This window comes from Stylophora pistillata, chromosome 11, assembly GCF_964205215.1.
Source record: "Stylophora pistillata chromosome 11, jaStyPist1.2, whole genome shotgun sequence".
In the NCBI taxonomy this organism is placed as follows: Eukaryota; Metazoa; Cnidaria; class Anthozoa; order Scleractinia; family Pocilloporidae; genus Stylophora; species Stylophora pistillata.
The window spans coordinates 15606236-15630800 of NC_142529.1; the positions used below are offsets into that span (position 1 = coordinate 15606236).

The window sequence follows — 24565 nt, forward strand, 5'->3', positions numbered from 1 at the left end:
TTTACAGCTTGCCTGACTTCACTTATCTTCCAGCAGTAAAGAAACGAATTTAATGACGAGTTAAAGTAAACTAAGGAAACTGCTATTCCATATGAGATGACTAAGTGAGATGAATATGTTTTGCCATAAGTTGCCATAGCTTGCACAACACCAAATGGTGAAAAACAAAAAGCTATTGATAACTGCACCCAAAATGCACTGTAAACTGTCTTTCTGTATCGCGCGATGTTTAGTGGATTTGGTTGGCTCAGCTGTTGCTGAACATGATCCTGTACTTGTGCTTGATGCTGACTGAGAGTGCGGAAAATCTGCGCGTACGACGCGATTGAAATCCTTAGGCAAGATTGCCTAAACAAGTGGCCAAATCAATTAGTTATACGGTGATCAAAAATGTAGCACGACGCAGCAACCCAAGGTATAACCCAAAGAAAAGCTATTGCGATATACGTGCGTTTCAAAGTTACAATTTGTCCGTATCTCAGCCCAACAACAGGGCAAGAAGTCTGTCCACCCTTATAGACGTCATTTTTCTTACACGACGATACAACGTTGACTTCCTGTGCGAATTACAGCTCAATTGTTAGACTAGAGCAGAATCTGAATTCCTCAGTTGCTGAAATTGCCGAATGGCAGCTTCCAACGAACTAACGATCAACGAAAGAAAGACCAAAGCTACACTCATTACTGGTAAGCGTCTCGTCTCGAAGATCAATTACGAGATGGCTTTAACTATTAATGGAACTGAAATTGAACTTGAACTTGTCCCCAGTGTTAAACTGCTGGGTCTTGAAATTGACACTGAACTAGCATTTAATTCTCATGTTGAGAAACTATGTAAAAAGCTGTCCCGGCGAATCGGAATATTGAAAGATACGATCTTGCCTTGAAATAGCACTAGATAGAAGCTCTTCCGATTATTTTTGTTTTATTTTCTGGTTGCCGATTATTAACCCAAGAAACCTCAATTCAATCTCCTTGCCTTGTTGTGTATGATTTTTCGCAGTCGTCTTATCTCACTTGATTGAAGGACATGGTGAGATTTCGCTGCTTCCATCAAATGGCTGGTCATATCCTTTTTCTTAACGATTCTGTGGCAACCTAGGACCTTGCACTGTGTGGCTTTTTCCTGGCAATCGCTTAAATGAAGGGTTATCTTAGTTCTGAAATGAAGAGAAAGAAATTATTTTAAGTGTTTTGTATTTGCATTTGTTTCTTTTATAACTACCGAATGATGTGAAAAATAGGTAAAAAAATCTCACCTCAACTGTCAATTTTATCCGTTGCTGAAAGTTGTTAACGATAAAACGATCCCTATTTGATTTGAGGGCATAACATAACACACACCAATGAATTCTAACCCTATTTTTCCATGTATCCCTTTCTTCTGCCACTTAACAGAGTCGATTTCGGCATGAGGCGTGAATTTTGATTCTCTTTGTGCCCGCATACATCTGTGGTAACAAAATAATGGCCTCGTGCATATAGTGAAGGCCAAAATGAAATCTCTGACTAAGCCATAAACATACCTTGGAAATACTCTCCCGCAATTCAGTGGACAAGGTATGATGGCATTGTCACATCTACCAGCACGGTGCTCTTCATACATTTCCCAACTCACATATTTTCTGCATTGAGGACATGAAACCTTCCTCTTCGTGCATAATAGAGCATGGGAAGGCATTTCGTGGCGTGTTATCTTTATTTGGCATCCAATATTATGACATGGTATGGGTAGTTTCGCGCAGTTGGAAAAATGCTCCGCAGCATTTCCATAACCTCCCTTCCAACCACAGCCAGCACTAAGGCACTCCACCGCCAAGGAGCTGGTTACGTGGTCGAGTGCGATGTTCACACCCATTAATGCTGCTTGAAAGCCTTTTCTACACACGGGATATTTGGGCGCTTTCGCTTTCTTTACCAATTCTGTTATACATTCGTGGCATCCAGAATGGCCACAAGTTAAACTGACGGGCTTTAGCGTAGTGTTGTAACTGATACAGTAGGAGAATCCACCCTTGCAACTGTCATTGCAGCTACTCTATTCCAACTAATAACCTGCCATTTTCATTCTTATCATACTCACCAAATCGAATAGACTAATTGCTGTTCTACCGGGACTGTAAAGCGACAGTTAAACGCCACCTCTGGTCTTGTCTGAGTCCTTATTTATATTTCTACAATTATCCAATTCTTCTCCCTCCGGTTTCGTGGGAACTGTTAACCTAAGTTAAAACGTGGCCAGAAAGAAACCAAGCTCTTTCATTACCCAGATAAAAATATCCTTTTGTCTCGTTGACAGTCGCTCAACAGTAAAAATTCCGGAAATGCATGAAATTAATTACCGATGATTTTATGAATATTTTCTCACATTGAAAGGTGTTAGGTGTTGCGTTGGTCTTTCTTCGTTGATTGCTCGTGTTATCAGTTTCTACCAAAAAAAATTTTCGTTACAAAATTTTTCTATGAGAACCATTCCGTTGCTATCATGCTTTTAAACTACCTGATCGCACCGGGACAAGGAGTGCGATCTGTTCTCATCCAGTGGCTTCAAAGGCGCCGTTTGCTTCCAGGTCCACTACATTGTGCTCATTGCAATCAAGGCATGGAGTTAATTAGAAGAAACGAAAACCGCGTTGATGCATTCCAATGTTAGGTCAATCATACCAGGATTAGGTACTGCGGACTGATTATCAAAGAAATATGATTTGATTTACTCCCCTTTTGCTGAACAATACAATTCCTCTCCGGTAATTCAACAGACCAAGTTCCCGAATGTTCATCATTTTTTGATGTTTCCTCGTAATTTATTACAGGCGGTCGAAATCTCCTTCATTATCCGCTTTCTTACTGAGTTTCTGCCTAGTTAGGACTCGTTTTATTTTACGTTAGCAGTTACATCTTGACAGCTTGTTGTTATTGACGATAGCCGACAATCAAGCGAGAGTGGCAATGCTACAAATGGCTACACGCGGGTCACCGTGGGGGTGAACCATTTGCTGTGCGCAACGATTCTTAGCACCGCTTACGAAAATCTTGTGAACCAAGTAATTCAACATCTCACTCGTAATTTATGTGCCTTTTTATCTCACAGGCGATGCGGGGGTGTTCTAAAAAAAATAGCCTAAGGACGAACAGCTTCTTTGCCGAGTTTTCCAAAGTGCCGATGGCTACTCTCCTCTTGGCCATCTTTTATTTTACACAAGATGACCCTCAGCAAAGAATTGTCCGGGCACTAGGCATAAACGCCAGCTTAGTATCGAAGATAGTCAGACGCCTGCAAGATGTTTGTTCTGTTGATCTGCTAAACAGACCAGTTGTTCCATTTGGAGGACCTGGATGCGTGGCTTGGTGCGACGAAAGCAAATTTACTCACAGGGCGAAGGTAACCTGAAATGAACCTGATAATCAACATCACACATATCTTATTGTCAAAACGGACATCTATAGGGGTGGTTTGTTAACCATTTCGAAATAATCTCATTTGCAGTGTTTTTTCCTGATCTTTCTTCATTCTATTCGCATGCACTAAAGTTATCCCCGACTCCTTAAGGTAACACTTCACTCTCAATAACGCCTTTGATGGCTCATTAATTACGCCGGAATTTATTGCGCATCTGCATTAAGGCGCTGTTACACTGGGCAATTTCTCACTCTTACAACTTATCTCGCAAACAAGTTACTTCAATGATGTTACACTGGGCCACGTTTCTTGCAACCTACACTGGGCAACGTTTCTGGGGCTACTGGTCGTTAATGTCGTTTCAAAATCACCGTCTCCTTTCGGTGGTGTATTCAGTGAAACACCTGCTTTAGCGCATTCAAATTATGGCGCAGATAACCCAATTCGAACTAAATATTTCGTTTGTTTATTCTATAAAATACGAAAAGGCCGCGACATCAGCCTTTAACGTGAGATCTCATTTAGTCCTGTTCAGTTTACATAAGGTTAGGGAGCACATCACAATACCCTAAGGTCGTTTTATTTTTTTTTCCAATTTGCTCTCCATTGCGTGCGCGTGGATTTCATCAAGTGAAAATCAGCGTTTCCCAGCACGTCCTGTCATCGAACCAATCAGGTGTCAGTCTGAGGTACATTTTCCGCTTATTGTCTCTTTTATCTACGTTGGTGCTGTAGCCACCGTGTTCTATTAGCACTTATGCTTGAGTTGCTTTATTGTTCTTATCTGCCGAGACAAAAATTTGGTTTTAACGTTGACCAAAGGCTTGCGGCATAATCTTCCTTCAAGCAGCTATTTAGCTTTTGACATGGTATCCCCTGTTGCTTGTCGTTATTAGAGATCGGGTTGATAATAATATTAACAATAATATCTTTATTTTTCTTGCCGATGCGCGCTTAGAGTTCTTTTCAATTCCATCAAATTATTCATAGACGTAAGTTCTTTTGGTAAACTGGTGAAATTGTAATTATCACTCTCCGGACGCGGGTTTTGCATTTTCTACAGTATTTCATTGCAAATCTCATAGTTAGCTTCTTTACTACAACGGTGTGTTCCACCCTATGCCTAAATATTATGTACTCACTCTGGAAAAATTTACTCTTTTTCTACTTTTTGCTATCACGATGGCGTTTCAAGAAATGCAGGAGACTTACGCTTGTTCCACAAATCACCGTTTTGGGGGTGTTTCGTGAATTTTAGTGATTCTTGGTTATGGTGGATATATTAGGAGGGGGATTTATACAGTTTAAAAAATACAATTTTAATTTGGCCTGTACAGCCCCCGAAATGATCCCGACCCTGAAATGATCCCCGACCCTGAAATGATCCCTAAATCGACCCTGAAATCATCCCCAAATCGACCCCTGAAATGATCCCAACCAACGACCCCCATTTTTCTTTTTGTCAACCACGAAATGACCCCCAAGGAATTAGGGAATGGTGATTAAACAGGACTGTGGATTACTTTTTTGTTCTTTGTTGTAATGCTGCAATCCTTTCATTTATTTTTATTCTTACGAAGTTTCAAACAAAGGGAAACTACAGTACACCACAGTTAACTCGAAGTCTTAAGGGAAACGAAAAACTGCTTGAGTTAGCGGAGTTTCGAGTTATCGGGGTCGAATTCAATTTTCCAGGTTAATAATTTATAGCTTATTGATTTTCAGCACTTCGGTATACAATGCAATGCAAATTAAGCTTATTTCACGAGAAACTAATACATTTGTAACAAATGTAAAAATTATGCATTCTTAATACAATGCAATAGTTTGCATGTAACTTAGTTTATTTAATACATTCAATTTATGTTTCCTTTTGCGTCCGGGTCGAGAGCATATCGTATGTATTTGTGCAGACATTCCAATGTACACATGTTTACTGCACTGTGACATACCTTTCTTCATGTGACAGCAAAGACCCCACATCAGGAGTGACTCTTACGATCGATAAGTAACTTTCATTTGCATTCCGCCTTTCATAAAAACATTAATTAGCTTCAGCGCATCTTTTGCAAAATTTTCCCTTTTCTTAGTCTACTTTATTCTCTTTTAGTTGTTAATATCGGCGCCATAAATCAATTTATTACATGCGCCAAAATGCTTTTACTTTCCCTAATTTTCGAGCAATCCACATTCTCTAATTCATTTCGGGGTCGACAAGAAGAAAAATGGGGATCATTTCAGGGCTGGGGATCATTTCGGGGTCGGAATCCTTTCGGGGGCTGTACAGACCTTTTTGCCGGTATCCCCTATGGTTAGAAGTCATGTGTTGAAACGGCCGCCTTCGTAAGGCTCCACCATGTTTTAAGGATATTTTTGACAATTTCCGACTGGCATCCCCCTACCAAATATGGAAGGCCCACCACCGCGAAAACACTTGCAGCTCTTTTTTCCCCATTAAGTTCGAACCAAAACTAGTTCCGGGTTATATTTTGTTTCGGAACAAATGATTTTGTTTACCTTGAAGTACCCCTTCCTTTTATCGTTTATCTTTGACCACCTTGCCGATAACCTTTTTAGTTTTTTCAAATAGTTATGGCCACCCTTTTCATTCAATGTTGCATTTATCTTCAAATTCTTCGATCTTTCGTTGCGATGTGAAATCTAATATTACTAAGTCAGTATATTTACAAACTTCCTTTTATTCATTTCTATCACCGAGGTTCTGTCGCAGGTTTTCTTTGGAAAGCGGTTTTTCACCCCACCCATTAGAAGCCTTGATATCAAGTTTTCCGACGGCGACTTAGGGACATACATTTCCCCGAAAACTCCCGAGTGGTTATTGGTGTACGCACTTCCAGGTTAACAGCATCAAGAGTAAAACTTTGTTTCTCTTGCACGCTGTGAAACGTCCTCGTCCAATACCCTGATATCAATGCAACTATGTTAATGGTTTGTACTAACATATATCGTTTAGTTTCCAGTTGCAGACATTTGTTGCTACCTTTAATTACATAGATTAGCATTTCCCGATGCATAAAATGATAGGGAACGTCATGTTAAAAAACGGAAATACATGAAGTGGTTCTTGTGTTTTAGGCGCCTCAAAGATCCTTGCTTTTTCCTCGTTGTTGACTAACGCTTTAGCGTGTAATTTCTCTTTACAATTTGCGTAAACGTGAGCAGAAGAACTTCGAGTGAACCATGAATGTAAAGCACTTTGTCCTATCTTTATCAATATATATAAATATTTCTTGTTTTGTTTTTCGGTTTTGTTGTATGTGCCTATCCTGTCAATAAGACTAAACGTGGTATTCGCGTGCGTTTACGATTATGTGACGATGATGATATATGGATTCTTGAATTGTAATTGAAGATAATTAATCGTGAGCAATGCAACTGAAAGTTAACGAGAGAGACCTTTGCTGGCGGGGTTACATTTGAATGTGAATTTAGAGTTCTAAAGAAAGGAGAGGAGGAAGTAATTTTTCTTAGGGGGTGAGGGGCGTTTGGGAGACACCAACTGCCAGTTGTCTTCAACCCTAGAGTGCCCCAGTTTGGTAGAAGGGACTATTCTGGTGTCCAGTATGTCAAGTTTGACTTCAAAATGTAAAGCATTTTGAACACTCCCGGTCCCAGTGGCGTCAGCTTCAAAACATCATCTTCTTCGAACGTTTTGTAAAGTAGTGTCTCATACAAAACAAAACCAAAAACAAAACAAGAAATATTTATATATACATATTGATAAAGATAGGACAAAGTTGTTTACATTCATGGTTCACTCAACGTTCTTCTACTCACTTTAACGCAAATTGTTAAGAGAAATTACACGCTAAAAGCCGATACAACAGCTTTCTGTGTTGTTAATGATGTTATAAAAGATACCCTTCAAGATACCCCTCGAAAATAGAGGTTGAAGGAAATCGGCCAAGGGGAAGGCTGTATAAATATGGAGGGAAGTCAGTGGTTATAATGAGGAAGATGCGTGGGATAGGACATCCTGGAGAAAGAAATTCATCCAAAGACTTCAAAGCAGAGGTGCTACAGTTTCAGGCTAAAACAAACCTGAGCTTATTACTCTAGTTGTTACTGTTTACGGTATGAACTTAAACTTATACAGACCCAAATTTCGAGAAAGACTCTGTATCAACAGTCGTTTGACTATACCATCTGGCATTTAAGTCGTTGATGAGCCATTTGCTATGACAGGGTTGTCAAATGACTTAAGGGACCGTTCATTTTTTACAAGGTAGGGGGGGCTAGTGGGATTGGAGGGGGGGTCATTCCAAAAACACCGGCCCTAAGGAGGAGGACCATCTAAAAAAAATAGGCAAAAAAGGGGGTAACGTAAAATATTTTAGTAATGCTTTAAGGTGGGATAAGTTTTACTATTCTTAAAAAGTACATCCCCACAGAAACAAATGCGAAAGTTTTAAAATCTATTAAAGAAGTTCCTTCTGCCTTTAATAACGTTTCCGCGGCTGCAGACAATTCTAAGGAACTTAATGAACAAAAGTAAGGTTTCTATCTTTATATTTACTTCATTTTCATCTCTTTATTGTTGGATTCTTTAATCTTTTTTCTCATTTTTCCCTTCATTAAAGGTTCTTAAATACAATACAGTTAAAATAGCAGTCGCACGACCAGAATAGTCAAAGCTACCTGCAATCTGCAAAGGCCTGTAAACTATCCTGAAGAAATAAAGTTACTGTTAGAATTGAACATTGATTCTTCCAGCTAATCTTCTTTAAGTTCTTCCTCGTCACTTGTGCTGCTGTGGGAGTCGCTTTCGTCCTTTTCAGGCAGAGCATACTCTTCAGGATACAGGATCCAGTACTCATCATATCTAACCTCTGGCTTGAGGTTTTTGATTATTCTGCTTACTGCCGCATTGCTGAAGTGGTTTATATAAATGATCTTCCATCGTGTAATCTCTATTCTAAAGTGCGGACGTATGCAGATGATACTAGCTTAACTACTGCACATTCTGATGAGTACGTCTTAGAAGAACAAATGAATCATGATCTACATGAAATACATTCCTGGCGAACAGCAAATACGCTTAGCCTAAATGTGATAAAGACAAATATGTTATTGTAGCGAGTCAATTTAAGATAAAACACCTTGAGCACCAGTTTAGTATTTATGTCGATCAAAAACCCCTTACAATGGATAAGACGTGTAAATATCTTGGCGTTGAAATAGATAAATCTTTAACTTGAAGATATCATGTAGACAAAATTGCTACGAAAGCCTCTGGAGGGATTGGAGTTCTGCGACGTATCTCATACCTTAGTATACATTTATATGTCGTTCAAATCCATTGTGCTACCGTATTTCGATTCCTGTAGTATATTTTGGGGGAGTTGTGGGGAGGAGATGCGTAATAGACTCCAGACCCTACAAAACAGAGCTGCCAGGGTGTTTACTTCCTCTGGTTATGACAGGCGATCAATTGATATTCTGGATGAACTTGGGTGGGACAATCTTGAGGCACGAAGGACAAAGCAGTTAGCGACAATAATGTATAAATTAAAAAATCACCTTTTACCCGATCATTTGACTCAAATTTTTATTAGTACCTACAACCTGAGGAACTCTATACATAATTTGTTTTTGCCAAGACCGTTTACTGAAGCTGTAAAAAACAGTTTCCACTATAAAGGGGCGGTGCTCTGGAATAGTTTATCAAATACCGTTAAGGGACAGACAAGCCTGAAGTTATTTCTTTCACATTTATAACTTTAGAACCATTTTTATAATTATTCTTAGGTAATGTTATTTATATTTATACGTTAATGTTATTTATATTAGTACTTATATTAGTTTCGCACGGCTCTCTGGAAGAGCATTTGTATGAACGAGACTCCGTGTTTAAATAAAGATGATGATGATGATAATGATTAAACTCGAACGACTTACATTTCCTTACATCCTACAAATGGCTCTTATTGAACGTATCTACGTCGAAGATAGTCTCCCAAAATTTCTTGTATAGCTTAAAACTCGAGTAGCGCTTTCCACTGATTTGATTCCCCCCCCCTCCCGAGGGAACCGGCAACTCCTTCATTGCTTCAGCAGAGTTTCATCAACTTCGTCCGACGAAAAAGACTGGGTGGGAATTTGATCTGCAAAGAAAAAATCATCGCAATTTCAGGGGATAGTAATAGTTAGCAAATTCCAACTAGTGGTCTATTATCAATGCTGCGTTCAAATAGGTTGAGCTACTGTTAGGTTATGTGTTATAGCACGAGGAGAAACGAGTGGTCACCCCAAACGATCCCACACTTGTGTATCGTCTAAGCCATGCCAGAGTGCTCAAACTAGAAAAGTATACATGCAACATAACTCCTAGCAGTCACTGTGTTTGAAGGAGGAAATTATCATCATTTCACTAAGAATGAGCATCATGTACATCAGGTGGTATTTTCATCTTCTTTTCTTAGACTATCCCTTCTTCATCGGGTAAGGCAAACTGTTCAAGTACCATCTACGGAAGTGATAGCCAATGCATAGACCACTTTCATAAATGGCTGCCGGATTAATATTCATTTGTCTGGGTGGCCTCGCCTGAGATAATGTATTCTTTTGAATTTTGTACTGGAGAACGAGGCCACCCAGGCAAATTTAAACAAAAGAATATTAATCCAGTAGCCATTTATGAAAGTGGTCTATATATTCCTGCAGAAAATTAAAAGGTGTGCATTCAGGTCATCCTTGCAATGTTATTATATTACAGGATTCAAAGGCACATCATTCTATGGTAGCGGAATAAAGGGCAAATGGTAAATGCACCAGTACAAAAGTGTTACTTCTTCAATAACATGGACTACTGTGTCAATCAAAGCTTTAAAGGGAACCTCCACTAAAACAAGAATATAACTTTAAAATATGCAACATAATGTTTACAATCAAAAGTTTTAGATCTTTTTCCAATGGAACAGTTTGTATCCGCGTCAATCATTCAAACTGGCAGCACACGGGAACTTTGAAAACCGAGAAAAACGTTTTTGAACTTTGTCTCTCTTGGATAAAAATGCTTCCACTGGAAAAAGATTAAAAAATTTTGATGGAAAACATTACATTCAATACTTCAAAGTTATATTCTTATTTTAGTGGAGGTTCCCTCAATAAAGGATAATTAAGGCAGCCATGGAAACAGCTTCTTGTGGTTGGCCACTGGTGGTGACAGCCTTGGGATGTTTTCTGGCTGAAAACCTCCAATTTTGAACATGGTGATTTTGCAATCCTTAATGGCAAGGAATTATGCAATTAACTTCAGCAATCTTACATGCAGTAAGTCCACATTAATCTCAATGGATGGAGTGGTGGAGGAGGACTTCTCTTGGTTCAGATTGGGAGGTGCGTATGTCATTTCAAATTGAATGTATTATGCGCATAATGAGTGTAGGGCGTGGGTTTTGCTGCTCCTGGTTAATATGGAATTTGCTGTTGTCACAAAGTCTGGGTTTAGCTTTTAAACCAGTCGGAAGGATTCTAAGTCGACCACGCAACGACTGGCCAAGTAGGAGCTTGAATGAGTCGATATTTTCGGTAATAGGAGAAGATTTTGGTCATGGATTACGGTTGAGTTTTTGGGACTTTGGTTTTCAAGCTGTGGCACACAAGAACAATCAGGCTCATTTGGCATTGTTCGACTGTTTGCTGATACCCAAGAGACCTATATTCCGGCATAGATGTCATATCAAAAGACAATGCCGTCCGAGTATTTACTATGCGAACTCGGTCTCGACATTTCAACCATTGTTAGTTGGAGACCTCGTCTCCGTTCTCTGCAAATTATTTTCTTATAAGCCTCGACTTGTGCAAAAAAGAATTACCTATAGAAAAATCAAACCGGTTGATGTCTCTACGCTGAATGAGCTGGCTGAATCGTCATTATGCAGAAATATTTCCCACAACTCTAACGTGGATATCCTTAGTGCCTCCGATCTTGATAATCTTGCTGAAACCTACAACAAGACTCTTTCCCATCTCCTGGATTCGCATGCTCCACTCTAGACAAAGACTGTCGTATCAAGACCTAAAGTAGCATGGTATAATGATGAAATACATCACGCGAAACTTCTTCGCAGAAAGGCACAACGGAAATGGAGAAAGACTAAACAAGTACAAGATTTCCTGACTTTCCAAAAAATAAGAATCATGTAACTTACCTTCTAAACAAAGCTAAACACCATCACTACAAAGAGTTTGTTGATGAGAACAGCAGTGATCAAGGTAGATTGTTTCGCGCAACTAAGAAACTTTATGAGGACAAGTCTGTACTGGTAAATTAAATTGGAAAATTTTTCTCTCAAACGATAGGTAAGATTCGTGATCAGATAGATGCCAAGGCTAGTTCAATCACTGAGTCAATACCGAATGATCCTTCTGTAGGCGAAGCACATTTATTTTCCAAGTTCCAGCCGTTGTCCCAGAGTGATGTGCTGAAACTTATCCAAAAATCTTCCATGAAATCGTGTTCTCTCGATTCAATGCCAACAAAGCTTGTTTTAGCATCTATTGAGCAACTCTTACCGGTTATCACTCAAATGATTAATTCATCGTTATTAGCAGGACACTTTCCGAAATTATGGAAAGAGGCATTGGTTGACCCACGACAAAAGAAACCCGGGATAAACGACTTTGGCAATCTTCGTCCAGTCAGTAATTTACAACATGTCTCAAAACTTACTGAGCGCGCGGTATTTGATCAGGTTCATATCCATCTGACCACTCATGTTCTCTACCCGAGGCTTCAGTCAGCATACAGAAGGTCACAGCACCGAGACTGCATTGCTTAAAATACACAACGACATCCTTATGGCTATGGATCGCCAACACGTGATATTGCTGGTGCTTCTTGACCTCAGCGCCGCCTTTGATACGGTTGAGCACTCGGTCCTTTTATCTCGCTTAAGTAACAGTTTTGGGATAAGGGATATTGCACTGCGTTGGTTTAGGTCGTACCTATCTGACCAATCCCCGCGCGTTTCACTTGATGGTAAAGTTTCTGGCAAATTTCAATTAATGCATGGCGTTCCTCAAGGGTCGTGCTTGGGGCCATTACTCTTCACACTATATGTAAGTAAACTATTTAATATTATAAACGATCACTTGCCGCATGTCCACAAGTATGCCGATGACATGCAGTTATAACTAGCGTTTAAACCTGATTCTGCAGTGAACGCTCTTGATGCTGGTAATAAATGACGATAAAACCGAATTTATATTAATTGGAACAAGACAACAGTTGGCAAAGGTCGATGGGATCTCCCTGTGTGTTGGTGACTGTAAGGTTTTCCCAGTGAAATCAGCAAAGACCCTTGGCATGTGGATAGACAGTAATCTTAACCTGAAGATCAATGTTAACAATACCTGCAAAGCTGCCTATTATCATCTGAGGAATGTACGACGCATTAGGAAATACTTAGATGAGAAAGCATCACAAACATTGATACATGCATTAGTAATCGGACGGATAGATTACTGTAATAGTATCTTATATGCTTTACCAGCTAGAGAATTATCTAAGCTCCAACGCCTTCAAAATCCGACAGCAAGGATTATGTGTCACATCACACCAGTTCTACGGGAACTGCACTGGTTACCTGTTCAGTTTAGAATACAGTTCAAATTTATCATGATCACTTTTAAAGCAATTAATGGATATGGTCCAATCTATTTACAAGAGCTTGTTAAGTTGCAGCAGAATGGACCATACAACTTAAGATCTAGTAATAAGAGTCTCATGCTGCAAGCACCAAATCCCATAACAAAGAAAACATTAGGTGACCGTGCTTATATGTGTGTAGCACCTAAACTTTAGAACAGTATTCCTTATAAAGTGCGTAATGAGACTGATTTTAGTAAATTTAAAATTTTACTTAAGACTCACCTTTTTAATTTAGCCTTTAATTAGTTTTGTAAATTTGATAAGGGTCTTACTGTAATTTATTAGCTGATGTAATTTTTATGTTCTACAATTGTTATGCGCATTTGATCATATGTAAATGGAATTTGCGCACTACAAATATTAAACTATTATTATTATTATGATTGATAAACAACTCATTTATTTTTATTAGGACCCCATGTTATATGACCAAAAACCAAGGGTAGATGAAAAACTTCTGACTCTTTATCAAAGGCAATACCAATGTGGCCTGTGAACAGAAAAAGGAATACAACTATTCAGTGTTTGAAGCGATTTGGAAAACAATATTAAGAAAATGATAAATGAAATTGAAGTCAGCATTACAGGATGTCCCCAACCCTCCTCAAACTCTTCAAAGAACAGTAAGGTATAGTTGACAGATTACTGCTGAGAACCCGGGTCAGCGTATCTAAATTCAACTTCCTTGATATCAAATAGTCTGCCTCCTAATACAGGGTCATCAAGCAGAGTGTGTAGGGAGGATGAGGTAAAATGCCAACAACTACTTCAGATGGGAGGTGAAAATACAGCGACGTTGCCCTTTTTGATCCACCACTTTGAGGAGGTATAAAGCCCTAGCATAAACATGCAAGAACAGTGCACATTCCTTGAAAATGTGCATTTCATTACAGCTTTATGCATGAAGAAGAGATACCGTACTCAGCATGATGATGATAAAAGAACAAGGGGCAGATGTGTTGGCTCAGCAATTTTATGTGCTCAATGATGCCAAGTGTAAAGCATTTGAGTAATATTCAATCATAATGATATGGTTTTTTTCAAGGCAGAACCATGTTTCCAAATGCTGCATGAATTTTATAAACCGGAACAGAGAATTAATGCATGTAACTTGAAAGTACTGCGCATTCATTTCTATAGAAAACAAAGAATTGATTTTATTATTTTGTATCTTCAGTTATGATGGCAAACACGCGAGGAAAATAGAGGAATGATTGTTGTCCTTGTCAATTCAAGAAAGATTGGTGATACCCAGAGAGGAGCCATGTTGAGGTACAATTAGCAATTATTCTTTGAAATCGAGGTAAATATTCCCAAAAGCCACAATTCACCGGGATGTTTTAGGATAAACACTTGACGTGATCTCGACAATAACTAATAAGGAAAATATTTGAAGGCATTTGAAGATATTTCTAAAATTTCTGCTTCTGAAACTTTAGCAAAACAAGAGTTTACCCTCACCATTTTGTTTTTCTTATTATTCTTTTGCTCGGAGGTGTATGTTTTTGAATAGCCGGAGACAGCGATCCAATCAGATTGCCTGAAATGCCAAGATGACTGAGTGTGTGTACGTTGTAGTTAAAATCTTTCCATAGGTAATTTTTTTTTAACTAGGTAAATCTATTTTTTAACTAGGTATTTTCTATTTTAACCAGGTAATTTTTACTCAGTCAACTGTCTAAAAAAAGGCCTTCATTTTTTGGGGTGTGGATGAAAAATAGGGGCTTGGTATTTTTAGGGGGTTCTTAAAAGATAGAAAGGAATTAAGAAAATTAACTATATCACTTTCACATTCCTCTCTTGGTCCCTTTTCCCTTCTATCCCCCTCTTCTCTTTCACTATCTCACAATTCTTGCTTATTAAATACTAACTACGTTCCATCTATATTAATACCAATACTTCATTGACAATGAAGAAGCATTACTGACCCTCTACGTATGGAACCTACGACCTTCGTAGCAGATTAGATTTCCTATCCATCACACTCTGCTCTAGACCACACAGTCCTTGTTCTAAATGCTCACTTTTTTCTTCTATTTATTCTTTCTTTGGTACCAGACTCACCTCGGTCAAAATTTAGTTTCTGCAAAACGTGCGCGCACATGCGCACTTGTATGAAAATGGAACTTGTTCATTGAAAGCGAAGAAAGCGATGGAGGGTGTACCGTTTTGTGTCACTAAAGACACGTTTTACGAAAAGTTAGATGCCCTTAAAGGCTCTAAAAAAAGTAACAGTAAATTGACTGTCTTCATAGATGATGAATTTTACGAGAATGCCAGGAACTGGCTCAAAAATGTACGGTGGCCCATAAGGGACAACTTCAAATGAAAAAAATGATCAAAATTATAGAAAATAAGGCATTGTATTGGAAACAAACTACTGTAAATAAAATATTTTATTGCATACAAATTACTTTGTACTTGGAAGAAAAGAAAAACCTCGCACACTACATACAAAATAAATTTTTTTGACTGAAAAAAAAAAATCCTACGCACTGCAAAGAAAAGAAATGTGTACACTGTAGATAAAACAAATTCCCACGCTGCAAACTTTGTGCACTACAAGCAAAATTCACTGCACACTGCAAACAAAACAAATTTTCTGCACGCTGCAAAAACAAATTTTTTGAACATTGCGAACATAACTTCTGCACGCTGCGAACATAACTTCTGCATGCTGCAAACAAAACTTCTGCGAGCTGCAAACAAAACTTCTGCACGCTGCAAACAAAACTTCTGCACGCTGCAAACAAAACTTCTGCACGCTGCAAAAAAACTTCTGCACGCTGCAAACAAAATTAAAGATCTTGCACGCGCAGGCAAACGTGAAGGACTGAAACCTAGTCAAGTTTTCGTGGGGTTTGCTACCAATATGGCGTCGTTTCTCAGGAAAGAAATTCAAGCAGCGGTTCGAGAAGAACTTTCCCGTCTTATTAGTTCAACAGGAACAACAGCAAGCTCTAATTCGACGAATCCTACGCCAGCAACATCGACAGATCTTAGTGGTAGTTCCGTTTCAACTTCACGCTTTGCCGAGGAGAATTCTGAACGTACTCTGTCGTTTGACGAATTCTATGCCCGGCGAGAGGAAGAACGCCAGGAAGGATTCAGACCGCCAAAAAAGCGAAAGAAGAAAAACCCATCCGACAAAGTTACGATGTCTGCAAAGATCGTAGAAGTGGAAGTTAAAGTCGGTATTGCTTCTGTGGCCGATGGCGTTTGTTAGGCTCGACGCGGAAAAACACACTTCGTCAAAGTTAAACCTTCTGCTGATAAGGAAGAGATTACTCGAAAAGCTGTCGAAAAACACTCAAATTTTGACCAGAAGTTTGATGGTACCATCCCTTATCTTTTGCTTTTTCCGGATTTCAGTCAAGTGAATTTTGTTCCGGGAACTAAGGAAGCATTTCTACTATCTTCATACAAGAAAGCAATTGGGAAAGAATACAAACGGTTAACGTTTTACCTGATCCCTTTTAAAGAGTTCCAGGAGACGTACGATGACAGTTTCACAGAAGAATGAGGAGGATCTACTCGACGTCAACAAAGTTCCGCTCTTCATCGTAAAGAAACCATTATCTTGAATGATGACGATGAAAGCCTCCTTCGTGCTGGGTCAACAAATCCAGATAGTAAGTACTTTTCAATTTAAAATATTACTGAATTTCTAAACGAAATGTAGTAGTAGATATATGACAATTTTCTAGAATGTATCTTTTGGTGATAGGCCCAGTTAATGCCCCCAACTCCAATCCCCCATCCTGGTTGGGGGACGGGGGGCAGCAAAGTTTGATTAGGGGAGGCTCTGCCCCAAGGTTCAAGCGCTTGCCTTTTTTGTATAGCATTGTGAGAAAACAGGTACACCTTTTCATTGGCTTTCTTAACTGTCCCATGTTTACAAATGAATCGACAAAAAAGGAAATCGTCTTGTTAGTTTCATTAGTGCTTAAAAAAATTAAATGATACAGCCGTAAAGTGCATCTGTTCAAAATGTCTTAATTAAAGGCCCCTTCAAGGAAAAACCAATCGACAGATTTCCCTACCCTTTCATATACCTGAACTTGTGGAATTCCTACCCTATTATATACCTGAGGTCTGTAAAAGGTTTCCCTCTCAGGCAGAACTTTCCTGTATAGGCCATTATAGCAAGTACCCTCTAGGGGGCTTAGAGCACTAATCCAGATATACCAGAATATAAATATAAGCCTTGAAATTATGTGAAGTGTCTTCATTCTGTAGACACCAAAAAACGATGTGCAAGAAAATGTCAAGTGCTCATGTCTCAATTGTCCTTACTGAAATATATCTTTAAATGGGTACTTGTTGATGCATTTTAGATACCAACAATCTTGATGATTTTCTTCTGAAATGTGCTATTGACCAAAGCCTGAGTGCTCAGGAGGCTCCTGGATACGATGCTGTACAGCCCATTAAAGAAGTCCAACCCAAGTCCTTGGAGGAAGCATTTGAACAAACCTTGAATGGTTTTCCAAATGAACAGTTCACTTTGATTGAAATAACTAGAAAGGATATGGTAATACGACATTAGAATGCATTGAAGATGAAGATCTTAAAGCAAGGGTTTCAGTGAAGTTCATTGGGGAAGCTGCAATTGATTCTGGAGGGGTAACAAGGGAATTCTTTTCGGAACTTTTTCGTGGGTTTGGTGGTTATAGTATGCTGGTCAGGGGCACTTATCCTCATATCAGCTTTCGACACAACCTAGAAGCTGTGGCTAAAGGTCTTTTGAGACATTTGGAAAACTTGTTGCTATTGCACTTCTAAATGGTTGCCCAGGGCCTCATTTCTTTACACCCATGGTAGCAGGGTTTATACTAGAAATCCCTCAAGAGCCACATTTAACTGAAGTTCCAGATGATTGTGAGTTCCTGACCCAACTGACCAACATTTCTAACTGTAGTGATGAAGCATCATTTATCAGTTCTGTCAATTCCTTTCCTGAAGGCTTTGATATGGGTTACACAAAAGCATCTGTAACGTTTGAGGACAAGAATGAGCTTTTGGATGTGTGTGTCAAACATGTTGTATTAAGTTGTGTCGCTGAGGAAATTTATAGCTTTAAAAAGGGTCTAGCTTCATTTGGGGTTTTAGAGTTTTTGTCTAAATATCCAAGTGATGGCATTAAACATTTAATGCATGTAGAAGTTTCGGTAGAGGATGTGAAAAGTTGCTTTGTTCCTTGTTTTTCCTCTCCAGGGTTTGAACTTCATGAGAGAGAAACAGAAATTATCTACAACTGGCACAGTTTCCTGAGGAGTGTCAGGAGGGGAAAACTGAAATGCAATGTTATCCCTTTTCCCCAGCCATCTACTCCTAGTACTGATGATACTGATGGTTTTAAACATGGCAAATTAGAACTCAGGTTTCTCACCTTGAGTGATGTGTTGCAGTTTGGAAGTGGGTCTCGCTTCCCTAATTTTGCAGGGAAATTAGAGTTCGATCATGACAGTGTATCCACTGAAAAACGAATTAGTGGAAATACATGTGCTCTTTCAATCACTATTCCAGTGAACAAGAGGTATACTTGTAATACTAAAGAGTTTGCCCAGAAGCTCATGGAAGACATTTTTGAGGCTTATGGGTTTGGCTTACCATAAGTATAATGAAAAGCAGGCTGAGTTTTGCTGAAGTGGAGAAAATCCTTGTACGCTATTTCATAATTTTCAGATACATGTGTCTTCATGTAATTTAGTAGTCATATGACGATACTGTTGTTTAATGTTGACATTTTACTGATTTGATGGGCTCCGAGCTGTAGGCCTAGTTTTGACTACCTTGTTTGACAAGATTTAAAATTAATGTAATTTATTATACATTGTATAAGTTTCATTCATCTCCTAAAGTGACTGTGTATGTTCATCATAAAATGTTAGGTTAATTAACAGTTGTACTATCATTTCAATTTCCTCTCCAGTAAGTTTGAAATGTTAATGTGGAAAAATCATGGTATGTCTTGTGTTAACACCCTTATCTCAGACTTAGTGTCAATGTTTATGTTCTTGTAATTACATGCAGTACGATTTATTGGCACCGCTGCCACCATAGGATGTACAAGTAAAGTTGTTTATAACTCGGAAAACTTACTGAAAAACTTTTAGTCTTGAGAGATACAACATGGTTTCATCTCACAACAATCAATGTCCCTACCAATTTTAATTGGCATTTTTGCCATTTATGTGATACCTTTTGTTCTTAATTCCAGTTGTTTGATTACTGACACTAGATTGACTATAACAGGAACGATTACCTCTTTCATCGCTAACTTTAAAATATCAACTTTCCTTTCCAATCTTCGCACACTTACTTATAACCATACTTTGTAACAGATCAACACTTGATCTCAGGGGCCACATACTTAACTTTGTATTGGAATGTTATGGAGAAGATTTATATGGATGCCAATTACTCTGAGGCACTTGGAAGAAACACCAAGAAAGTTCAACATACACTATATCTGGCATGCCTCTTCTGTGAGTCTATCCCTACATTGTCATGGGAATTATGTGTCAAAAGGCTGTTGTAAAATGAAGAAATACCAATGGTGAAGGGCTTTAGTTTGGATTACAAGTGGTAATTCAAGGCTCAAGGTTAACTTTTCAGTTCATTCACATAGTTTGGCTGGTAAGATTTCTTCCACTAGCAAACTGGTGATTCTTTACAGATGTTTGGGAGACATGGATGATTCTAACTCGCAAACGTTTGCTAGTGGATATTTTTCTCACTCGCAGCTTATCAAAATCACTGGCATTTTGCAAGTTTGCGAGTGTTAATCTCGAACCCTGTAAAATTAAAAGTCTTCAAAGTACTTATCTTAGTAACATTTTGCGCAAACGTTTCTTGGTGTCCTCACAAAGAGCTAAAGGTTGTAACGACTGTAATATTTATGTTTGTTATGAAACTTAAAATCCTTATATCATTAATGCACCTGCTTCCCAAAACACTTCTCAACCTTTTGCAAACTAAACAAGTTTCTGAAATAGATTTCCTACCTCCAGAACAGACGTGGGGTGTGACAAGCCATTTCTTTCCATCACATACTGAAATTACTCCTCCCAGATTGGGTCAATGTCATCCTCTGCACCCAATTCTTGCAATTTGTCCTTCATTTCCCTTAGCTTGTCTGAAACTGGAAACAAGCAATCAATTTTCCCAAATTCTTTGGAAGAAAGTATATCATATCAGCCACACCACTCACGGTAGCATGCTTCGACTTCCTGATACGATGAGAATTCCAGTAGTCCTTTACTTTATCAAGATCATTCTGCAAGACATCTGCAAAGGAGAACCAAAGCGCTTCTCTGTGTATCTCACTAGTGAGGTCGAGAATGTCAGATTTGTGAGTCGTTGAAGAAATCAATCCACCAACTTGTAGTGTGACCAGTATCCTTCTATTCTTTGGTTTCTCACGCTTTTCACGTATTTGTGAGCTTTAGAACCCGCATATTCGTCAACTCCCTCTGCGCGTAAGTAGTACTGCATTGCGGCAATCAGTCCGTTCTCAGTTCCACGATCAGTATACACACGTGCTGGACATCCCTGCGCTGCTTTCACATAGTCCAAGAAATATCTTGCCATCAGCCGCGGATTCTTGTTCCACCTTTGAACCTCTAGCCAAAAAATTCTCTGCTAAAGCCATATACGCAGCCATGAATAGAGAAGCCAAATTGCTTAAGTTTGTCAATCGTATCTGATTTATCATCACGGGTCTATTACGAATCAACTTAACGGCCTGCTCCCAGTTGGCTTGTTAGCTCAATTGGTAGAGCGATGCACTAGTATGGCAGAGGTCAGTGGTTCGAATCCCGTACAGGCCTGATTTTTTTCAGGTCTGATTTTCGCTATTGCATAAATAGCGCTCTCTACTGCGAGGATCGTGCACCATACTTATCTATAACCGCAGTTCAAAATATATGAACTTCATATATTCATCATATCTGATTTATCATCACGGGTCTACTACGAATTAACTTAACGGCCTGTTCCCAGTTGGCTTGTTAGCTCAATTGGTAGAGCGCTGCACTAGTATCGCAGAGGTCAGTGGTTCGAATCCCGTACAGGCCTGATTTTTTTCAGGTCTGATTCTCGCTATTGCATAAATAGCGCTCTCAACTGAGAGGATCGTGCATCATACGTATTTGTATGTAGTGTGCGAGATGGTTCTTTTCTTGTTAGTGTAACGTAATTTGTATGCAATAAAATATTTTACTTACAGCGCTTTCTTTGAAATGAAATGCCTTGTTTACCGTAAGTTAGTTTATCTTTTTAATTTGAAGTTATGTCCCTTATGGACCACCGTAAAAATGAACCCAAGAATCACGAGCAGTTCGGACTAAGAAAGACAGATGTGGGGACGATTAAGCGAAAGCAGTGGACCATTCAAAATGACAGCATCTTGTCCAAGGACCGAAAAATTGTAGTACCTAAAAGCCAACTTCACGGCATTTTATCCCAAGCTCATTCTTCAACCGCACACCGCGGGAGAGATAAAACTGAAGAATTTGTAAGGAGAACATATGCAGAAATATCTCAACATGTTGTAACACTACTTGTCGGTCTGTGCCATCTACACCAACAACAAAAAAGTGTACCAGAACATTTGAAGTGGCCAATAACGAAACCAATACAGGCAAGTAATTTTCTGGCACACGTACAGTTGGATTTGATAGACTTTCGAAATTGGAATTGTTCTTGTGGAAAAAACCACAACTGGCTTTTACATACAACTGATCATTACAGCAAGTTCTCCTGGCTTTTCCTCTGTCACATAAAACCAGTGAGGAAGTATTAGACGCAGTCACAGAACTCTTTTGGCAGGTTGCCTTTCCTAAAAAGCTTCACACATATAATGGAAGAGAATTCAAGAATAAGAACATGATAGACTTTTGTAATAAACATAAAATTGACCTAGTTCATGCAGCTCCAAGAACTCCACAAATGCATGGACTAGTTGAAAGAAACAACAGAACCGTTAAGGAAAACTTAGCAAACATCCTTAAGGAGAAACAAGTCAGCTTGAATACCTGGTGCAGATTTGTTGGAGAGGCTGCCTATAGGAGAAATGTCACAATACACAGAGCAACTTCAAAAAGCCAATATGAACTTGTCTTCGGCATTCTTCCCCATACAAGCATGCCAACAACACCATCACCACAACAATGTTCCTCTATGGAAGCAGATACACAACAAGAAGGTGAAGATGAAAATGAATGTGCAGAGAACACAATTGAAACAGAAGTTGATGAGCCCACCAGAGTCGCAGACATATAGAATCCTACCTCCAAAAGAAAAGCTGAAGAAAGTTCATCTCAAAACAGAAAACAATTAAAAAGCCAAACAAATCAAAAACAAAATAAATACAATGAAAAAATGAAGTCCGCTAGACCCGAGTGTAAAGAAATTTGAAGTCAATGATTATGTCTGTGTCAAAATTGATAAGATTGATAAAAGTATTGCACTTCATCCCAATGTTCTATTTGAGAAAATAGTCGAATTGGAAAACACATATGCAAGAAGAGCAACCAAATTTGGTTTAATAACAACTCTCATTTCCCCCTCAAGATTGACAAAATGCTCGAGCCCAAATATTGTTTTTGAAACTATGAAAGAAATAACGTTTACAGCAGCATGTAAAATGGCAATGGAACAATAGACAATAAAACTGCTTTTAAGTTTATTTTTATATTTGTTGTGTTTTAACAGTAACAGCAAACCATCTTATTTTTTTTTCAAAACTTATCTTCCTCTTTTCTGTTCTTCAGTCTGCTAGTACATCTGAACCCTGACCCTAACCCCAATCCTTAACTTTAACCCTAACCCTAGATCTAATCCTCTGATTGACTAACTGACAGAATCAGGCTAATTGCAGTGAAGATCTTGCTCTCTCAGATTGTTATATCCTTATCTTGACAAACTCAATATCTCTCTCATTGTTATCAATAAAAAAAAGAGTTAGTTACCCCATAGCAAGTTAAAAAAATATTGTGGTGCAAAATCACCCAGGTTAAAAAATTGTACCTAGTGAAAAATTAAATTTACCTTAGAAAAAAAAATTACCTGCAACATATATACTAATTCGTGATAACATAATGGAAACAGACTACTATAGAAGACTGAAGGGTAATAAATAGTTCAAGTAAAAAGGGGGTTACTGACTGTAATAGTCACAAGCAGTTCATCTATGCATTAATATGGAGTGCTACAGCAATATGTACAAAATGAAATTTGTCTCACCCCTCATTTTGACTGATCTTAGAATACCCACAAAGTACTGTTATTTTACTTTGAAATACTCCGTTGAACCCATGTAAAATATAATACTCATTTTATTGAAGGATACTACACAAAATGGAATGTAGACACGGGAAGAATTGGCTATTTTGGGTAACTGAGACCTGGTCCAGTGAGGGAAGAAAAGGTATGTGAGACCCCATCCCTTAGAGCTACATTCAGTTTTGTTGCACCAGTCATATGCCTTAAAATTCAAAAAGGTAGCATCTAAATCGGAAGTTTCGCAAATTATACACGATGCCCCTCCCTTGGCGAGCACAAAACGGCTTTGTGTGGAAGAGCCATTAAAACCATAATGATATGATTAAGTAAAATGGAGGGGGGGGGGGTGAGGAGGGAGGGACATAAATGATGTTACACAGAGCTTGATGATGAAAGAAAGCAATGTCCAGTAGTTTGACCTCTGGCTAAAATAATCTTCAAGGGCCAAATAATTGTAGTAATATCAGTGCATCATACTGGTAATGTTTGAAGTAAATGGGAGTAAGAAATATTGTTAGCAAAGTATGATAAATCGTGGCACCCCTATGATTGGGGGAAAGCCCAGATCAAAATTAGTTTTATGATGACAATAATCACAACCCATAATTGCTTGGTCTTCAATCTGATCTTGGGATGAGTTTTCAAACACTGCCTCCTACTACCAAATATTTCAAGGAGATCATGTCTGCAATGACAAACAACTGTCATTTTTCCTTATTTTCAGTTTTTCATGCATACGGTAGTGATCAGAAAAAAGACCGGATTCTATTTCTTGCACCATCCACAGGCAGGAATGCCACCTTGTTAGGCGAAATTGCAGGTATGGCAGAGTTAGCATAATAATGTGTATATTACACCGAAACCACTCTCTGACTTGAAGCAATGAAGAATTAAGATCATTCGTTCCAAAAAGCCAAAAATAGTTTTGAGAGAAAGAGCTTATGTTCCTACAAGTGAAGCGTTATCTAGGTCCACTGAACATCATTTATAAAAAATTATGTATACTTTTAGATACAGAAACAGATACACATGATGACATTTTAGAAAACATAATCGAAAGGGCAGCTTTGCATATTATGGAGGAGGGTCAACAAAGGTAATATTTGAAACTAGTATAATCAACTGTACGAGAGGCATGCTTCGTTAAGTAATCAGTGTAACACTCAATGCATTAATTATAGTATAGTGGAGGTGTCTAA

At 38.6% G+C, this 24565-nt stretch overlaps 3 protein-coding genes and 2 pseudogenes across 3 annotated transcripts in view; 3 read left to right on the plus strand and 2 right to left on the minus strand.

Moving 5' to 3' along the window:
- Positions 1-961: 961 nt before the first annotated feature.
- On the minus strand, positions 962-10772 carry LOC148720259 (TNF receptor-associated factor 5-like). Its single transcript, XM_088737597.1, has 4 exons — positions 10689-10772; positions 2084-2154; positions 1527-1991; positions 962-1160 (listed from the first exon to the last, which is right to left on the minus strand). The coding sequence occupies exons 1-4, from the start codon at positions 10770-10772 to the stop codon at positions 962-964; spliced, it is 819 nt and encodes a 272-aa protein (XP_088593723.1).
- A 1824-nt stretch (positions 10773-12596) lies between these two features.
- LOC148720260 (uncharacterized) lies at positions 12597-13229 on the plus strand. The gene has a single exon (XM_088737598.1). It carries the CDS (start codon positions 12597-12599, stop codon positions 13227-13229), a length of 633 nt encoding a protein of 210 aa, XP_088593724.1.
- Positions 13230-14156: 927 nt separating this feature from the next.
- The window catches only part of LOC148720261 (uncharacterized), a 10540-nt gene continuing 131 nt past the window's right edge, over positions 14157-24565 (plus strand). The window contains exons 1-4 of the mRNA XM_088738599.1: positions 14157-14348; positions 23429-23511; positions 24091-24186; positions 24378-24565. The exon at positions 24378-24565 is cut by the window's right edge and continues 131 nt beyond it. Of these exons, the coding sequence (XP_088594725.1) occupies positions 14287-14348; positions 23429-23511; positions 24091-24186; positions 24378-24466 (330 nt within the window). The 5' untranslated portion in view covers positions 14157-14286 and the 3' untranslated portion in view covers positions 24467-24565. The remainder of the gene's footprint in view (positions 14349-23428; positions 23512-24090; positions 24187-24377) is intronic.
- On the minus strand, positions 20042-21828 carry LOC148720262 (uncharacterized; annotated as a pseudogene).
- Positions 21969-22746, plus strand: LOC148720263 (uncharacterized; annotated as a pseudogene).

Coding starts and splice junctions, on each gene's coding strand:
- LOC148720259 (XM_088737597.1), bottom strand. CDS start 10,772: ATGACATACGCACCTCCCAATCTGAACCAAGAGAAGTCCTCCTCCACC. Junction 2,155..10,688: donor TTAATGTGGACTTACTGCAT/GTAAGATTGCTG, acceptor ATAAGGACTCAG/ACAAGACCAGAGGTGGCGTT. Junction 1,161..1,526: donor TGCGGGAGAGTATTTCCAAG/GTATGTTTATGG, acceptor TCTTCATTTCAG/AACTAAGATAACCCTTCATT.
- LOC148720260 (XM_088737598.1), top strand. CDS start 12,597: ATGCTGGTAATAAATGACGATAAAACCGAATTTATATTAATTGGAACA.